This window comes from Chlamydomonas reinhardtii, chromosome 17 (assembly GCF_000002595.2).
Source record: "Chlamydomonas reinhardtii strain CC-503 cw92 mt+ chromosome 17, whole genome shotgun sequence".
Lineage (NCBI taxonomy): Eukaryota > Viridiplantae > Chlorophyta > Chlorophyceae > Chlamydomonadales > Chlamydomonadaceae > Chlamydomonas > Chlamydomonas reinhardtii.
Genome location: NC_057020.1, coordinates 913,540 through 931,351, shown reverse-complemented (window position 1 = coordinate 931,351; position 17,812 = coordinate 913,540). Strand labels below are relative to the sequence as shown.

Genomic DNA, 17,812 nt, shown 5'->3' with positions numbered 1-17,812 from the left:
CGCGCGCGCGTGTGTGTGTGTGTGTGTGTGTGTGTGTGTGTGTGTGTGTGTGTGTGTGTGTGTGTGTGTGTGTGTGTGTGTGTGTGTGTGTGTGTGTGTGTGCGCGTGTGCGTGTGTGTGTGTGTGTGTGTGTGTTGAAAAAACAACAAAACGAAGCCCGCCCAGCCGGCGCGCCGGAGTTACTTACCGATACCTACCAGTGTGTTGGGCATCGCGTGACTGTCGTGACCCAGCTAGTCATACTTACCCGCGATAAGCCTGGGACCTCACAGGCGACCATTCGGCCTGATCCCGCGATGCACCTGCATGCGTCCATGCTCCGCACCCTGGGCGCGCTAAACAACGTTTACCCAGCTCGCCTACTTCCCTGATCCTCGCCACGGGTGATAGACAAATTGCAGGCACAGAGCGGCAGCAGGCAAATGTGTGTGTGTGTGTGTGTGTGTGTGTGTGTGTGTGTGTGTGTGTGTGTGTGTGTGTGTGTGTGTGTGTGTGTGTGTGTGTGTGTGTGTGTGTGTGTGTGTGTGTGTGTGTGTGTGTGTGTGTGTGTGTGTGTGTGTGTGTGGTGTGTGTGTGTGTGTGTGTGTGTGTGTGTGTGTGTGTGTGTGTGTTAAAAAACGAAACGAAAAGCCCGCCCAGACGACGCCGGAGTTACTTACCGATACCCACCATTTTACCGAGCGTCGCGTGACTGTCGTGACCCAGGTAGTCATACTTACCCGCGATAAGCCTGGAACCCCACGGGCGACCATTCGGTGTGTGTGTGTGTGTGTGCGTGTGTGTGTGTGTGTATGTGTGGAAGGGGGGGGGCGCGGGCTGCTGTGCGTGTGGCGAGGCGAGGCGGGTGTGGGTGTCATGCCGGCTGGGGCATGAGGGCGGGGGTGCCGGGGCGCTGGGGCGCTGGGCGTGTCGCCCCGCGTTGTCTAGCTTCAGGGCTGGAACAAACACCTAACGCCGCCAGGCTGTTCCGGTGCGCGCACATGCCTGGAACATGTGGAGAGCATGTGGCGAACACGCACAGTCGGCGCTTCATTGCATACACTGTCTTTGCGCTTTATTTTCCGTGCGCTCTTCAACACAGGCGGCGGCGGCGGCGGCACGGCGGCCGTGAACGCCAGCCTGGTGGGGTGGCTGGACCCGCGGCGGCAGGTGCCGGGCTTCAGCTGCGACCCGGCGTCCTGGTGTGTGCTGTACGGCAACCCGGAGAGCGGCTTCCGGCACTTTGACAACATCCTGTGGGCCTGGCTGTCGCTGTTCCAGATCATGACGCTCACAGACTGGTAGGGCAATGGGGTGGTGAGGGGCGGTGGGGTGGTGGGGTGGTGAGGGGCGGTGGGGCAGTGGGGTGGTGGGGTGGTGAGGGGCGGTGAGGGGCGGTGAGGGGCGGTGAGGGGCGTGTACAGGGTAAGGGAGCCCGATTGCTGCATTGGACAGTGGACAGCACCTCAGCCACCTGCACCGCCCACCCACCCGCCGACCCTGCACCCCCACCCGCTGCCCCCACGCCCGCTCCCCCGACGCCCGCTCCCCCCACCCGCTCCTCCCCAACCCGCTCCGCCCACGCCCGCTCCCCCCGTCCCACCCAGGGTGTTCATGATGTACAACGCCATGGACGCCTTCGGCACCTGGGTGTGGCCCTACTTCTGGGCGATGGTGGGTGCCGGGCAGCAGGCCGTGGCGGCCCCGGGCGCGGCGCATAGCGCTGCAGGGGGCGAGGGAGGGCGGCGCAACCAGGATGAGGGGGGTGGCGGTTAACGGCTGGCGGTTGGCGGGAAGCTGGCGGTGTGCAGGGAAACGGCTGGGGGTGGCGGGAGGGAGGCGGGCGGTGGGGGCAGGCAGGGTTGGGTTGGGGGCACATAGGGGCGAGGCCAGGGGGGAAGGCATGTCGGGTGGCATGTACGGTTGGCATGTGGGGCTCCTGTGGCAACCCGCGTAACCCCCTCCCCCACTCCCCCTGCCACCTCCCCCCCTGTGCGCAGGTCATCTTCGGCTCGTTCTTCCTGCTCAATCTGGCACTGGCCGTGCTGTACCTCAACTTCAGCAAGGATAAGGAGGCGCGCAAGAAGGTGGGCGAGGAGGCTATCTGCAGGGGTGGCGGGGCCGAGAGAGCAGTGCGTGTGGGGGTGCTTACAAGGGGTGCTTGCATGGGGATGCGGAGTGCATTCATTGTGCCTGCAGTGTGCGCACGTGGCTGATGGCATGTGGTGGCAAGCCGACTGTCAGCGAGTGTGCGCCAAGCCACGCCCAAGTCATCCTCACGCATCCACGCGCCTGCCGTACGTGTGTATGTGCGTGTGTGTTTTGCACGTGCAGGCGGAGGAGGAGGCGTGCGCCGAGGAGCAGGAGCAGGCCCTGGCGCGGCAGGTGGAGGCGCTGCGGCAACAGGAGGAGGAGAAGAAGGAGCTGGAGGTGCCCGAGGGGCTGGATCCCACGCTGGTTGCGGCGCACACCGGCGTCACTGTGGGGCCGGGCGGCGAGCGCACCTCCCGCACAAGCCCCGCCTTCCTGAGGGCAGCCGCGGCGGCGGCGGCGGAGACCTCGGCGGCGGCGGCGAATGGCGGCGGCGGCAGAGGGGCTGGCGGGCTGGCTTCGGGCGCGACGGACGCTCTGGTTACGCCGGGCCATAGCGCCTATGGCGGGTTGGGACACAGCGCGTATGGTGGCGGCGGCGGCGGCGGGGGTGCGCCGCCTGGCCGCCAGTTCTCATTGCGCCGCCAGGGAGTCAGCAGCGCGCTGTCTCTCAGAGAGGGCGGCGCAGCCGCCAGCTCCCACGGTGGCGGCGGCGGAAAGAGCGGCCCCGGCGGCGGCGTAACCGGTACTGAGGCGGCGCCGCGAAAGAAGTTTGAAGTGCCTTCGTACAAACTGCTCGGCGAATACGACGAGCGCATGGAGTTTCTCGTACGTACCGCGGCGGCGCCGCAGCAGTACCGACTAACCGGCGGAGGCGAGATGCCGCCAGGGTTTCCTGGGGAAGGCGGCGGCGGTGACAGCGGTTATAGCGGTTACGGTGGCGGTTACGGTGGCGGTTACGGTGGCGGTTACGGTGTCGGCGCCGGCAGCCGGCAGTGGTGGAACATGCCGTCGGTGCAGGTGAGTCAGATGGGTGGTCCTGGGCGCCTCAGGTGATGGCCTAGCTGTTCCGGGCGTCCTTCAAGACTTGTTCACAGTACCACACATCGCGTTTAGTGACTGCGGAGAAGCCTTCCAAGACCGTGACATGACCAGGTGTTGCAGTATCGTATAATGCAGCTACAACTCTCGTACCCTTTTTGTCCACCCAATGTACCCGTGACAGTACGGTGCGTGGCATCGTGACGACACGCTGTCACGTGCCGCCACCCTCCAACGATTGGCGTCCATGGGGTCCCGCTACGCCGGCGGCGCCGCCGGCGACAGCGGCTACGGCAGCGCCGGCGGCGGCTACAGCTTCGGCGGCCGCACCTCCGCCGCCACCATCAACGCAGCCGCCGCCGCGGCGGCGGCGATTGCGGCGATGGAGAGCCACCGCTACACCAGCGGCGGTGGCTATTACAATGCTGCAGCGGCGGAAGGTGGGAATGGAGCTTCGGGGACGCTGCCGATGCTACCAGGGCCGGCGGCGGCGTCGACACCCGGCGGCGCTGCGCCGCTGGCGTCCCCGGCGGCGCCGCCAGGTGTGCATTTGGGGATGACGCGGGGTCTTCCGCGCAGCGGCCCTGGCGGCAGCAGCTGGCGACTGCCGGGCGCTCCAGGCTCAAGCGGCCGCTGGGGCTCAGGCGTCATCGTGGGTGGCGGCGGTGCGGCGGATCCAATTGGGCTGGGCGGCGGCAGCAGCGGCAGTGGCGGCGGCGGCGGTGGCGGCGCCGCGACGCGGCGGAACCTGCTGGTCGGCGGCGGCACACGCGTGGCGATGACAGTCCCTGAGGAGATGGAGCTGGAGGCGCAGGAGGAGGACGGGGCGGCGGCGTTGGCGGCGAAGGCGGCGCTGGGTCTGGACGGCGGCAAGGGCGCCAGCGGCGAAGCCGATGACGCGCGCGACCTGGCGGCGGCTGACGCCGGCGGCGGCGAGCCAGGCCACGCTGCTGTGCTCGCGGCTGTGCCCTTCAACCGCATGGCAACAATGGAGCGCTCCGCGACGGCCCTGGTAGATATTATGTTGGCGACGGAAGGCGGCGGCTACGATGGCGGCGGCGGCGGCGGCGGCGGCGGCACGTCGCTCATGCGCGGCGGCGCGCCGCCGCCGCCGGAGCTGCAGGCGCGGCTGGCGGAGCTGATGGGCGTGGCGCTGCCGCCGCGACCCCGGTTCAATCCGCGGCGGCGGCACTGTGCTGGTTTCCGCAACATGGCGCACTTGGTGGCCATCAGCCCGCGCTTCGAGGCGGCGTCCATGGTGGCCATTGTGGTGAACGCCATCATCCTGGCGCTGCAGTGGTGGGGGCGCGAAGGGGGTTGGGAATGGGTGGGCTGCCGTGCGGCACGGCTGCGGCGCACGCGCTGGGTTGCTTGCTGCTGTGGTTGGTATTATGGTGTGAGTGAAGCTGGTGCATACGCCTGTCAGGGACCCCGGGAAATGCTGACGTAGCCCAAGCGCAGCCCACAGCGCTTATGCACGGGGTAGCGGTTGGCGTGCGCCTATGCCCAGGAGCTTGCGAGCTTCGTGTCCATGTGTCATCCCCTCCACACAACCTCCCCCGCACCAATCCTTGCAACCCCCGCACAACCTCGTTTCCCCTCACCACCACCCCTCACTTTCCACGCACCGTGCCGCGCGCGTCACAGGTACGGCATGCCTCGCAACCTGGCCCGCTTCGTGGATATCGCCAACTTCACCTTCACCATCTACTTCAACCTGGAGATGTGCATACAGGTGCGGGGCCGGGGTGGGGCTGTGGTGGGGCGGGGTGGGGCAGGGTCGTGGCGTGTGTGGCGAGGTGAGACGAGGTGGGGCGGGGCGGTGTGGGGCGAGGCGGCTTCCGGGGCGGGCCTCTCCATCAACACGGCTCGGGCTCGTGTGGCTGGCGGCCCGTGCTCCCTCCCCCAACGACGGCTTCGGCCCCGCATGTGCAAGCGGCGACGTCATATCGGCGCCAAGCCTCTGCTGTGCCTCACAACTCCCTCCCTCCTGTCCTCCCTCCCTTTCTCCCTCCCTTTCTTGCTTCCTCCCTTCCTATCCGTCTCGCCAGGTGGCGGGTCTGGGCCTGCCCAAGTACCTGAGCTCGGGGGAGCACTGGCTGGACCTGGGTGAGCCGCGGCAGGAGGGGGGGCGGGCGCGTGTGTGTGTCTCCTTAATTCCACAAATGACAGATAGATCTCAAAGATACGCCGTTGGGACCTAGCCGTATACGTTATTCCTCTTTGAAGCCCCCACAATCCTCACATCCCTGTTGTGTCCCCTCCCCACCTTGTGACTACGCAGCCGTCAACATGGCCTGCATCGCCGAGATGATCGTCAAGCTGACGCCCACGCTGCCCAACGAGCTGGCAGCCAACCTGTCGGTGCTGCGTGTGTTCCGGCTGCTGCGGCTGTTCCGCCTGGCCAGGGCCTGGCGCAGCCTGCACGTGAGGGACAGACAGGGGGAGGCAGGGAGACAGGGAGGCAGGGAGAGGGGCAGAGGCCGGGAGACAGAGAGACAGATTGGCGGCGTGCGTATGAGGGCGCGTGTCTGGGGCGTGTGTGGGGCGCGTGCGACTGTACTGTACTTACTTCGTCATGAGAGCTGGCGGGGAGCGGGACTCGGGCTCATGGCTTGGGGGTGCAGGGTCAAACGGCTTCCTCTTCCTCTGCTTCACAGCCTGCCTGTCTCCATACGATGGGTATGGCGGTTTTCCCACAATACACCCGCAACCCGCCACACGGACACGCACACATACACCCACCACCCACCATACACTGCCGTACAGGCCATCTGCCTCACGCTGCTCAAGTCCATCAAGGCCACCCTCTACCTCACACTGCTGCTGCTGTGAGTGCGGGCCGCGCCGGGGAGGGAGTTCGTGTGTGCGGGTCGGTGGCCAGCTGCAAACACACACACATACATACACGCACACACGCTGCATACCGTGTTCCACCACCCTGTTCCCAATTTCCCATAGCTATGCAACCCTCAAGCACACAGCCCCACCACCACCACATGACCCAGTCTATCGACCCTTCCCCAGCGGTACTTCGCGTGCCAACCCTCCTCCTCCCCCTCCCCCCCCCCCACCTCCTCCTCCTCCTCCCCGTCTCCCCCCAGGTTGTTCATGTTCATCTTCAGCCTGCTGGGCATGCAGCTGTTCGGCTACAAGCTCATCTTCTGCAGTGCCGTGGAGGGCAGCCAGCCGCTGTGCCCGCCCGGAGTCAGCGGCTGCCCCAACCACCGCGACTGCTACATAACGGTGAGGCGGCGCTGGGAGGGGGGGCCGGGGGCGGGTGAGGGGTGAGGGGGTGAGGGCATTTGCAATCCCTGCAGGAGTATCTGTGCGCACCTGGCTGGGAGGGGTCGGCTGGGGAGCTTCCGGCGACACAGCACACGGCTGTGATTGCCACAGTCAGCGGGGCTGGGGTTGCAAAGGTGATTGGCAAAGCGGTATAGGATGAAGGCCGCAGACGAAGTTGTTACCAGTTGAGCGGCCGTCCGGGGCGGCCGCATTCCAGCTCGTTGTCCCTCCGGGGGGGGAGGGCGGGGGCGGCGGAGGTGGCGCGGGGGCTGGCTACAGGCTGCATCCATGCTGTGTGCCATGACCCTTGTCATGACCCTTGTCATGACCCTTGTCATGACCCTTCAGGTGCGTAATGGGGACTCACCACCTTGACTCTTATAGACGCCCGGCGTTTGGAATCGGCGTCATCCCGCTTACCTCAGCTCCCTCCCTGCCTCCCCCCTGCCTGCATGCCTCCCTGCCTCCCGCCCGCCTGCCTGCCTGCCCGCCTGCCCCGTGCGCAGTGCGACGCCGCCAACGTGACGCAGTGGGTGGACGCGGCGGGCAGCCCCTACAACGACCAGGTGAGCGACTAGCAGGCCCCGCATGGGGTTGGTGGGTGGGGCCCTGGGGCTAGCCAGCTAGCTAGTGATGTGAAGTGCAGTACGGTACGCCGGGTGCCTCTGTCAAGTACAAGTGGTACAACCCGCGCCCGGATCTCGCCTCCTGAGTCCCTGCTTCTTCCCGCTTCAAGTACCAGCGCCCCCAAAGCCCCACTCTGCGCCCTATATACACACACACGCACATACACACACACACACACACACACACACACACCATCGGGGCGCGCCGTCTGGGCGGGCTCCGTTTTGTTATTATCAACACATACACCAACCCCTCGTCCGCTCTCCTGCACGCCCTCCTCCCCTCAGGCCTACTGCCAGGTGTTCCCCACCAGCGCCACGGACGCCGTGCTGGTGGTGCTGCGCTCCGGCAACGACACCGCCATTGCGGAGCTGGCCGAGCCCGGCAGCGGGCTGGTCTTCGCGGCGCAGGTGGGGCGTGGGCAGTGTGTGCTACATGGGCGTGTGGGGCGTGTGGGCGTGTGGGCAGCGTGGGCGTGTGCTGCATGGGTGTGTTCAGTGGAAAGGCCCTGGACCTGGGCACAGCCGGCAGTGGGCCACAGGCCAACAGCGCATGGCCGCGACATGAGTGCGGGCGCATGTGCCGACCCGCACCGTGCGTGCAACGTGCGGACACGGGTTTTGTGTGTGTGTGTTGACTCTGTGTGCGCGTGTGGCGCAGGTGGGCGGTCCCGACTGGCCGCGAGCCAACTTCGACAACGTGTACCAGGGGCTTATCACCGTGTTCCAGGTGGGGTTGTGAGGGTGGGGGTGGGACAGGTTGGGGCTTCCGGAGAGTGCTGGGGGACAGTGTCTTCGCGCGCTGTGGGCTGCGAGGCTGGGAGGCCCTTGCCCTTGATACGCTCACAGTCGCACCCGACACTTCCACACTTCCCGGCACACGCTTCCCTCACTCACTCACTCCCACACAAACAACCCCTCACCGCACCCAACACCCAATACGCCCCCTCACACACACACACACACACACACACACACACACACAGATCCTAACGTTTGACAACTGGGCCGACATCATGCACGCCGCAATGGCGGCAACCACGCCCTGGGCCGCGCTCTACTTTGTGGGGGTCATCCTCATCGGCAACTTTGTGGTAGGCGTGCGGGTAGTGTGGCGTGTGGCGTGTGCACATGCTGCCACGGGATGGGGTAGGGCGTTTGCGCTCGGCACGTGTCTTCCTCTCATCTGGGAGAGACCACCACCACCATCACTAATGCTGTCAACACATTGCAATGTGACGCGTGCCTGTGTAAATGTGTAATATACGTCTGTGTTCGCCCGCCCCCCCCCCATGTGCCTGGCTACGACTCCGCGTCTTCTTGATTGATCACGAATGTAACCCGCCCCTACCTCGCTACACTTCTATGTACCATCTTTGCAATCCCCCAGGTTCTGAACCTGTTCTTGGCTATCCTGCTGGGCAGCTTCGCCGACATTGACGAACAGATCGCGGCGGAGGACGGAGCTGCCGAGGACAGCGCCGCAGCCGCAGCCGACAGCACCGCCGCCGCGCGCATCGCAAGCGTGGGCGGTGGCAACGGCGGAGGCAATGGTGGAAAAGACGGCGGAAAAGACGGCGGAAAGGAAGGCGGAGACGGGCCCGGTAGCGGCGGAGAGGGGCCCAGGACACCGCGGCGGGCTGCAGGTGGGAAGGGCAGCGGCAGCCCTGGAGGCGCCGGCGCGCGCTCTGCGGCAGCGGTGCTGGTGCGGCGTGTGCGACACGCGTGGCGGCGGCGGCCGAGGTGGGAGGACCTGAAAGACACACTGAAACCAGGTGGTGGCGGCGGCGGCGGCGGCGGTGCTAGCCGTGGCAGCTTCAAAGCTGCGGCCGGTGGCAGCAGAGGCGGCGGTGGCCACGGCAAGGACGCGGACTGGAGCCGCGGCAACGGTGGCAACGGTGGAAATGGCGGCATGGCTGCTACTACTGCGACCGCTGCTGCTGCTGCTACTGCTACTGGTGCTGATGGTGGTGGCAAGGATGTTGGCGGTGGCAAGGAGCCGCATGGAGCCCTCACCGCCAACGGGTCGGCTGCCGGGCTGCAGCCGCACCTGCAGCTGGTCACAGGGCCCGGCGCCGCGCCCGGGCCGGACGCGGCAGTGGGCGGCGACGTCGGCCTAGACCCCACCATCAAGGCACACCGCGGCGGGCCCAACGGCGCCGCCGCAGCGGGCACGGAAGCAGCAGGAGTGGCGAACGCAGCAGGCGTAGCTGCAACTGCAGCAGGCGTAGCTGCAGGCGTAGCAGCAGCAACAGCAGCAGGGCACGCTCCGGCAGGGATAGCGGTAGCAGGAGGGGCAGTAGCTGGTGGCGGCGGCGGCGGGGGGCATCTGGCGCGGACCATCACGCCCTCCGCCACCCACTCGCCCTTTGGCAAGGCGGAGGAGCTGCACGGGCTGGACCTGTCCGACTACGGCAGCGCGCAGTACAACCCAGTGTACGACGTGGATCTGACTTCGCCAGGCGCCGCCGGCGCCGTACAATCCCCTGCCGGCACGCAAGCGCACCGGCACCAACAGCAGCAGAAGCACCCGCAAGCACAACAGCAGCAGCAGCAGCACCCGCAGCATCACGTGCACATGCACGCTGGGCCGCATGCCCACTACCGAAGCGGTGGGGGCGGCGGCAACCCGTACGCCAGCGGTGGTGTTAGCGGCGGCGGCGGCGGCGCAGAGCCGCACCACATCCTGGCCACGCCCTCCGGACACCTCAACCTGCTGCCCGGCACTGTCAGTAGCGCCCTCAACGCCTTCAGCCGCCCCGGCGGGGCCCCGCCGTACGGCGGCCATCCCGGCGCTGCTGCTGGCGGTGGCGGCGGGGGTGACGGCGACGTCGGCGGCGGCGCCGGATCCAACGCGATGCTCATCACAGGCCAGGCGGCGGTTAACGCCCGTAACGGGCCTGCGGGTCAACCGTCTCGAGATCTGGATCGGGTGATGGCGCTGCTGGGTGGATCCATCTACGTGCCTCACAGCAGACCCAGGGAGTCGGCGTCGTCAGCTGCTGCTGCTGCGGCGGCGGCGGCGGCGGCGGCGCGGCTGGGGTTAGGCAGCTCGGGAGCGCCGCCACCTGACGACGGTGGTGACGGCGGCGGGTACGGCAGCGGCAGTGGGAGGACTTTGAGCGGTGGCGGTGGCGCGGCGCCTGGCCCACGGGACGGCGGTGGCGGCGGCGCGGCGCCTGGCCGTGTTGGCGGCGCAGTCGCGGCCGTCGCGTCGGCACCGGCACCGTTGTTGTCTCCCCTGCCGTCAGCCGCCCACCTGCACCTCATGCACCACCTCCACCACTCCCACTCCCACCACCCGCACCACCACCACCACCACCACCGCACACACAGCGCCGGCAGCGGCGAACCTGGCAGCGGCGGCGGCCCCGGCAGTGGCGGCCCGGGCGGCGCCAGCGGCGGCAGCAGCAGCGGCGCTCCCAGCCCGCTTAGCCCCAAGGGCTCTGCCTGGCGGCGAGCCGGCGGCGGCCTCCACAGCCCCCACACGCGCTCCGCTCTGGCCTCCCCTCCCTCCTCACTGCCCACCAGCCCTCATGCGCGCAACCTGATGCCGCCACCCCTACCTCCGGGCGCCAGCCCCGCAGGCCCGTTGTCGCCCGCCTCGCCCTCGCCGCACGTGCTGTCGCCTGCCAGCAGCCTGGGCCGCCCGCCGCCGCAGTCCTACCGGCCGCACCACCCGCACATGCACCAAGGCGCAGCAGGCAGGCCGCCACAGTCGCAGCCGTCTTCCCCACTGGCGCCGCCGCCGCCGCTGCCGTCGGGCGAGAACCGCTCGCCCACCGCGTCACCAGACGGCAGCCGCGGCGGCGGCGCCAGCAGCAGCTCGGCTGTAGCAAGGCGGGGCCCGGCAGTAGCAGCCTCCTCCGGCTCGGTTACGGAGCGGCGGCTGCTGCAGACGTCGCGATTCGCGACCTCCTCCTGCCCACCCACGGAGGCGGGGGCAGAAGGAGTGGAGGCAGACGGGGCACAGGCGGGCGCGGCCGCGGCTGCAGCTGTAGCAGCCGCCGCCGGCAGTAGCAGGCCTCGCAGCAGCACGCCTGTGCGGCAGTCGGTGTCACCGCCGCAATCCTTCTTCGCCCCGTCCTCGCCTATCCCCTCTTCCACATCCTCCGCCGACGGTCCTCTGCCGGACCTGCACCCTGCTGACGCCGCCGTCGGCGACTGGTCCGCTGCTCCTACCGCCGCGCCTCATGCCACGCCGGCACCCCGCAGCCACCCGACATCGCCCTCCGCCTCCGGCGCTCCGCCCGATACCGCCGCCGCCTCCTCAGCTGCTGCGCCCACGCCTGCGCCCGACCAAGGGGCCCCAAGCCCCACCACTCGCGCGCTGCTGCGAGGCGGCGGCGGCGTGGGAAGCGGTGGCTATGAGAGCGGCGGCAGCTTCGGCAGCACCAGCAGCAGCAGGCGCGTGCCCGTGCCGGTGCCGCCCGCCCTCGCCATCCCTTCCACGTCCGCGGGCGGTCCCGACCCCTCCCCACTGACCGTTGCTGCGGCCGCCACCGCCACGGCAGTACCAATAGATGCCGTGACTGCTGGCGGCGCTGCAGCCGCCACGGCGCCGGCCAACCGCGGCAGCCATGACAATGACATTGCCGCGCCGCGGCCGGCCTCCATTGTAAGCGGCGCGCCGTCCGGTACTGGCATTTGCAGTAGCAGCAGTGGTGGCAGCGGTGGTGGCAGCCCGAACGAGGGAGGCGGCAAGGCACTGGGTGCCCGCAGCCGTCGCGGTGGCAGTTTCGCCTTGCGGCACAGCGAGAGCGGCGGGAGCGCTCTGGACTCGCCGTTTGGGCTGGAGGCGCTGGGCGACGGGCTACTGCCGCTACCGCCCAACTCCTCCACCTCCACAGCCGGCGGCGGCAGTAGCAGTCTCCCAGGGGCGCTTGCGCTGCTCAGTTCCGTGCCTGGTGCCGACGCAACGGATGGGGCTTTCTTGCAGCTGCAGCGGCACGAGCCGCAGTCGCCACCGGAGTCTTCGCCGCCGCCGCCACAGCCACCTGCGAGCCCCTTTGGGCGCGCGGAGCTCAACGCCCGCAATGCGCTGGCCCCCAGCCTGAAGCACGTCAACACGCATCGGCCGCCCGATGGCGCCGCCGCCGCAGCCGCCGCTCCTCCGTACAACGGCGGTGCGCACACGGCAGAAGTGGGCCTCTGGGCAGCGGCGTCTGCCGCGTCCGGCGGCCTCGACGGCGCCCACGGCAGTGACACGCCAACGGCGGCGCGGCCGGCGGTGCCATTCGGGCGCTCGCTGCCTATGCCTATGCCGCCGCCGTCGTTTGCGGAGGACGGCGATTTGCCGGGCGGCGGCAGCGGCGGCGGCGGCGGCGGCAGCGGCGGCCGCGTGGGAGGCGGGCTGATGTCACCGCCCGGCGGCAGCGGTGACACCGAGGGCCACTCCGGCCATGGCGCGTCGGCGCCAGTCTCTGCGCGCGCATCCTCCGCTGCGGCGGGCCTGCCCAGAGGCCTGCCGCCGCGGCCGCGGCCGTCAGGCAGCGGCGGCGGCGGCGGCGGCGGCGGGAGCCCGGCGGCGCCGCCGCGCCTGGCCTCGCCACACGGGCTGTCACAGCCGCCCGTGACAGCAAACGTCACCGCAAACAGCCGCTTTGCCAACGGCGTGCAATCGTTGCCTGCGGTGGCGGCGGCGACGGCGGCGGCGGCGCGGGGGTTGCGGACGTCACCGTCGTACCAACCGCCGCGACAAGGCGGCGCCGCCGGCTCGCCAGCGGATTTTGGGCCGGCGGCGGCGGCGCTGCTGTCTGGACATGACGGGCCCGGGTCCGCTTCGGCACGCTTTCCCGCCCCGCACGGCGCCGCGTTGCCGCCTTCGCCGCCCTTGGCACCGAACGACGGTCGTGCTGGCGGCGGTAGCGGCGGCGGCGCCCCACCGTCGTCGCCTCCCGGCGCAGTAATTCTGGGCTCCTCGATGGGCTGGCAGGCCTCTTCGCGCTACATCCGGCAGCCCGATTCAGCCCGCTACGCCGCCCTGACCGGCAGTGCTACTGCCACGAGGGCCGCGGCTGCGGCTGCTACAGCCGGCGCAGTCGCGTCTCCCTCCATGCGGGCAATGCCGTCAGTGGCGCTGCGCTCGCGAATGACGCTGAACCCGGTATCCGACGGCGCCGCCGCCGCCGCGACTGCCGCCGCCGCTGCGCGGAACGAGGCGGCGGAGGAGGCGGTGGCGGCGGCGGGCGGCGGCACTCGGTTGCCGGCACCTGGGCTGTTCGCGTGCCGCAACTTCGCGCCGCCGGTTGGGGCGGGAGGGCAGGAAGGCGTGGAGATGGACCTCATTGCGGGGGGCAGCCAACTGCCGCTCCAGGTGCGGAGTGGACCGAAGAGCGGCAGCCGCCGATAACTGTCGCGACAGCAGCAGCACGTGTGCCTTGCACACCTCACCAGCTCATCAGCAGAGCTCTGCAGTTGGCTCGACTGCGCATCGCAGCCGCCGGAGGGTATCTGGCACCTGCCTGCCTCGTTGGTGCCATACATGCTCCTTACCCGCCCAGCCACATGCGCTTGCCCCTCGTTTCTCGCCTGCTCTCATGCCCCACAGGCCGCCAACGCCAAGGCACACCTGCAGGCCCACAAGCAGCGGGGCCTGGCGGAGCGCGGCGGCAAGGCGGTGCTGCCGGCAGAGCTGGGTGGCGGCCGCCACCGGGGCTTCTCACGCAAGTGCGTGTGGGTGGGGGACAAAGACATGGCACGGAACGCAGCATGAAACACGCCACGGACTTTGCCTTCTCACATCGCCCTCACCACATGTAGCCAACTTGTTTATGGCCCTCCTTGCCTCCCTATGGAACGGAGGCGGTGACTGAGGCGCCACACACACGATGTTGTGTTCCTAAGCTGTGTACCGTTCACACGGCTCGCCTCCCTGCTCCTCCTCAGGCCGCGGCGCACGGGTGTGCTGCTGTCCAAGGGCCGGCTGTTCCCGCCGGCCGCGCGGCCCGACGTGGCCCTTGGGGACATGCTGGTGGGCCGCAGCCTGTGCCTGCTGCCGCCCCGCAACTGGCTCAGGAGGCAGCTGGCCAGGGTGAGCCACGGGCGCAGCTGCAGGGGCGGTGGCAGTACCGCCGACTGTCGTGGAGGGGGGTAGCCATCCATGGGATGGTGTGTATCAAATATGAAGTAGGGGGGGCGTAGGCGGCGTGTGGGTGTCGCAGGGGGCGTGTGGGGGCCAGGTAGGATGCGCTTGCCTCCTCTGCCGCATGCACGTACTTAACCGCCACCCGTTGCCGCCTGCATATGGGCCACAAGCGCCACTTTTGCTTCGTTTCCGCAACACCTCTCCACCTGCCCACCTGCCCAAGCACCTGCTCCCCGCCTGCCCTCCCCTCTTCTCAGGTGGTGACGGCCCGCTGGTTTGAGGACCTCATGCTGCTGCTCATCGTGCTCAGCTCCATTCAGCTGTGCTTCGACTCGCCGGGGCTGGACCCGGAATCCAAGATGGCGCAGGTGGGGGCGGCGGAGGAGAGCAGCGTGAGGATGTGTGTGTGGGTGTAGATACCAGCCCGAGTGCAATGCAAACGAGCGAGGAGGAGAGCGTGGGGGGATGGGGCGGGAGGGGGAGGGGCCGGGAGGCAGATGGGGCTTGTGTCGTGTGGCGGGTGGCTTTGTGGAGTGGGCAGGGACTTGTGCTGGAGCGCCCTTGTGTGTTCAACAAGCTGACAAGGTAGCCAACATGTAAACAGGCTGTCCGCATCCTGGACTACATTTTCACCATCTCCTTTGGCGTGGAGGCGATCATGAAGGTGCGTTGGCCCGAGCCTGAGTCCTTGCAGGCTCTGTGGCCGCTCCTCGCGCACAGCCGCGCGGTCGCCACCCCACCCCATCCAATCCAATCCCATCCTAGCCGCCTCGCAGTGCACACGAACTCAATCCACGCAGACACCAGCCCCACCCACCCAACCAACCAACCAACCAACCACCAACCCACCGCGCACCCAACCTCACCCAACCACCCAATCAGATCCTGGTCACGGGCCTTGCCTTCAACGGCCCCGGCTCCTACCTGCGCTCCGCCTGGAACTGGCTGGACCTGCTAGTTGTGGCGGCGGGCGTGGGCGAGCTGGTGGCGGCGGCGGAGCTTGAGGGCGGCACCGGCGGCAACCTCATGTGGCTGAGGGCCATGCGCACGCTGCGGGCGCTGAGGCCGCTGCGCGCTGCCAACCGGGCAGCAGGTGGGATGCCGGCAGCGGGAGGGGGTAGATGGGGGCTGTTCGGAGTCGAGTGGCGGGTGCGGGAGAGGAGACGCGGGTTCCTGGGCAGTGGTCAGACCGGCCTGGCGTTGGCCGTTTCATGTACACACACACATACACGCACAAACACACAAGCGCTGTCCTGCGTGCTTCCTGTCCTTTAGTGCCTACCCACCCACCCGAACCACACAACCGCACAGGCGTGCGTGTGGTGGTGTCGGCCCTGCTGCGGGCCCTGGGCGCGCTGGTGAACGTGGCGGCGGTGGCGGCGCTGGTCTACTACATCTTCGCGGTGCTGGGCATGTCGGTCATGCTGGGCCGCTTCTGGAGCTGCAGGCAGATCCTGCCCGTGAGTGCACCAGCGGCAGGGGCCGAGGGCGCGTAAGGGGGCGGGCGGGCGCAGGCGGCCATTGCTGCGCCCGTGCCATGTGCTGTGTCGTGTAGTGTCGCGCACCCCCTTGCCACCGCTCCACCGCTCTCTCAACCTCCGCATGCTCCAACCAACCTCTCCCCACACCCCACAAACCCCCCACAAACACCCTCCTGCGACCTCATCCCATTCCCACCACCCCAATCCCACCCCCACCACCATCACCCCCACCACCACCCCCACCACCACCCTGTCAGGACGACTCGCTGTCCGACCCGCTGGACCCGGCCTACTACCTGCCGGCGGGCGCCACCATGACCGCAGACTGGTGGGTGTGCAGCTGGGGTTGCAAGGTTGGACATTGGGAACAGGATACACGCAGGGATAAGGGGATAAGGGGACAGCACGTAAAAACATCAGGCGTTGCAAGGCGAGTGGTTGCGTACCGATGACCGAAGGGGCTGAGAGGTGGGGGTTGTAAATACTAGCCCAAACTAAACCAAAACCAACGAAAACGGGGGTGGGGTGGGGAGACGGGGTTGACACGGATACCAGGAGACATGGCGGCGTGGTGGTGGCGTGGGGTAGAGCGGTGAGAGGCCGGCTTACCTGGTGACGGACCAGTGGGCAGAGTACCAGTGTGCGATTTACACGACTGATTGTCCAGTCGGCTGTACACACGCGCTCCTGCCGTCGCGCCTGCCCGCCCTCCCACTCTCTTAAATCTCCTGCCCCACTCCCGCCCCTCTGCCCCCCTTCCCTCCCTCCCGTCCAGGTGCAACCAGCCCAACCCCATCACCATCACCGCCTCCGCCTACCACTCCGAGCTGGGTGTGCCGCTGCCGCCCTACAACATCAACACCAGCTGGGACAACGTCAAGAGCAACTTCGACAACCTCATTGTGGCCTTCTGGACGCTGTTCCAGGTGTGTGTGGGGGGGCGGTAAATACCAGCCCAAACTAAACCAAACTAAGCTAAACTAGCGGAGCACAGACAGAGGTGACAGCTGCAAGCGATAATACTTGTGGGAGGGGGCCGAGGCGTCGTGGAGAACCAGGGCGAGAGGAGCGGGGAAGGCCTGGGGGGGGGGCGGGGGGTATCGGCGTGTCATGCGGGTGTAGGACGTGGCAGCCTCCTTGTAAAATACTTCGCACAACCGTACCGATAGTAAGAACGCTTATCACATGGCGTACCGGTGATACACTCTAACCAAGCACTGCATGCAACCATGCAACCCAATCCCAACAGATGGCCACGCTCGAGTCCTGGAGCGACGTCATGTACCACGGCGGCGACATCACGCGAGTGGACGAGCAGCCGCTGCGCAACCACTCGCCCGAGGTCTACCTCTACTTTGTGGCCTACATCATCGTCGGGGCCTTCTTCCTCTTCAACCTGGTCATTGGTGCGTGGGGTGGAGGGTGTGGGGTGGGGTGGGATGGTGGGTGCGGGGAGTGTGCATGGCGGGTGGCGGCCACTGGGAGCCGTGCCTTTTGCGGCACGTGCGGGAGCGATCTACAGAGCGCGTGGGCTGGTCTCTGGGTTACTCAAATGAACCCCTGCTCACGAACCTGCATTTCCTTTCTTTCTGGAAATGGTGGAAACAACCCGCACTGACCTGCCGCCCCGCCATCTGCCACCTCACCTGGCCCCTCATCTGCCCCACCAGGCCTGTCCATCGACAAGTTCAACATGATGCGGCGCGAGCGGCACGGCTCCAGCCCGCTCATGTCGGAGGAGCAGGAGAGCTGGGTGACCACGCAGAAGATGATGGGCGCGCTGCGGCCGCTGCGGCGGCGCGTGGAGCCCAGGAGCAGGTGGCGCCGCGCCTTCTTCCGGGGTGAGGACTGAGGAGGCGGGGGGGCGGGCGCAACAGGGCGGGCGCAGCAGGGTGTGTACATGCCAGCCCGAACTCAAGCAAACAAGTAGGGGGCGGCGCAGCCGATGTCACTTGGCTGTGTTCCCCCTGCCTGCCTTACGCCAATGCTGCTGTGCTGCTGCGTGTGCTGCATCTGTGTGTCTTGTGTCCGTGTCTATCCTGCCCCCGTGCAGCCACCCAGAACCGGCTGTTCGAGGACGGCATCCTGGTGGTGGTGCTGGTCAGTGTGGTGTTCATGATGCTGGTGAGCAAGGGGGGGGGGGCAGGGGGGGGAGGGAGGCGAGGGTAGGGGGGCAGGCGAGGGCGGCGTGGAGGGCGAGGGAGGGGGGCAGGGGGGGC

The 17,812-nt window shown here is 67.9% G+C and overlaps 1 protein-coding gene across 1 annotated transcript in view; it reads left to right on the top strand.

The window, feature by feature from the left end:
- CHLRE_17g702850v5 (uncharacterized protein) overlaps nucleotides 1-17,812 on the top strand; it is a 31,666-nt gene that overhangs the window by 4,560 nt on the left and 9,294 nt on the right. Inside the window, exons 9-34 of the mRNA XM_043071944.1 lie at nucleotides 1,082-1,280; nucleotides 1,587-1,653; nucleotides 1,980-2,066; nucleotides 2,314-3,090; nucleotides 3,296-4,410; nucleotides 4,759-4,846; nucleotides 5,163-5,220; nucleotides 5,396-5,538; nucleotides 5,881-5,942; nucleotides 6,216-6,357; nucleotides 6,906-6,965; nucleotides 7,314-7,436; nucleotides 7,687-7,755; nucleotides 8,012-8,119; nucleotides 8,416-13,341; nucleotides 13,576-13,694; nucleotides 13,914-14,058; nucleotides 14,370-14,480; nucleotides 14,717-14,776; nucleotides 14,995-15,205; nucleotides 15,424-15,572; nucleotides 15,851-15,921; nucleotides 16,369-16,519; nucleotides 16,843-16,999; nucleotides 17,264-17,434; nucleotides 17,647-17,717. Coding sequence (XP_042914403.1) covers nucleotides 1,082-1,280; nucleotides 1,587-1,653; nucleotides 1,980-2,066; nucleotides 2,314-3,090; nucleotides 3,296-4,410; nucleotides 4,759-4,846; nucleotides 5,163-5,220; nucleotides 5,396-5,538; nucleotides 5,881-5,942; nucleotides 6,216-6,357; nucleotides 6,906-6,965; nucleotides 7,314-7,436; nucleotides 7,687-7,755; nucleotides 8,012-8,119; nucleotides 8,416-13,341; nucleotides 13,576-13,694; nucleotides 13,914-14,058; nucleotides 14,370-14,480; nucleotides 14,717-14,776; nucleotides 14,995-15,205; nucleotides 15,424-15,572; nucleotides 15,851-15,921; nucleotides 16,369-16,519; nucleotides 16,843-16,999; nucleotides 17,264-17,434; nucleotides 17,647-17,717 — 9,440 coding nt within the window. The remainder of the gene's footprint in view (nucleotides 1-1,081; nucleotides 1,281-1,586; nucleotides 1,654-1,979; nucleotides 2,067-2,313; nucleotides 3,091-3,295; nucleotides 4,411-4,758; nucleotides 4,847-5,162; nucleotides 5,221-5,395; nucleotides 5,539-5,880; nucleotides 5,943-6,215; nucleotides 6,358-6,905; nucleotides 6,966-7,313; nucleotides 7,437-7,686; nucleotides 7,756-8,011; nucleotides 8,120-8,415; nucleotides 13,342-13,575; nucleotides 13,695-13,913; nucleotides 14,059-14,369; nucleotides 14,481-14,716; nucleotides 14,777-14,994; nucleotides 15,206-15,423; nucleotides 15,573-15,850; nucleotides 15,922-16,368; nucleotides 16,520-16,842; nucleotides 17,000-17,263; nucleotides 17,435-17,646; nucleotides 17,718-17,812) is intronic.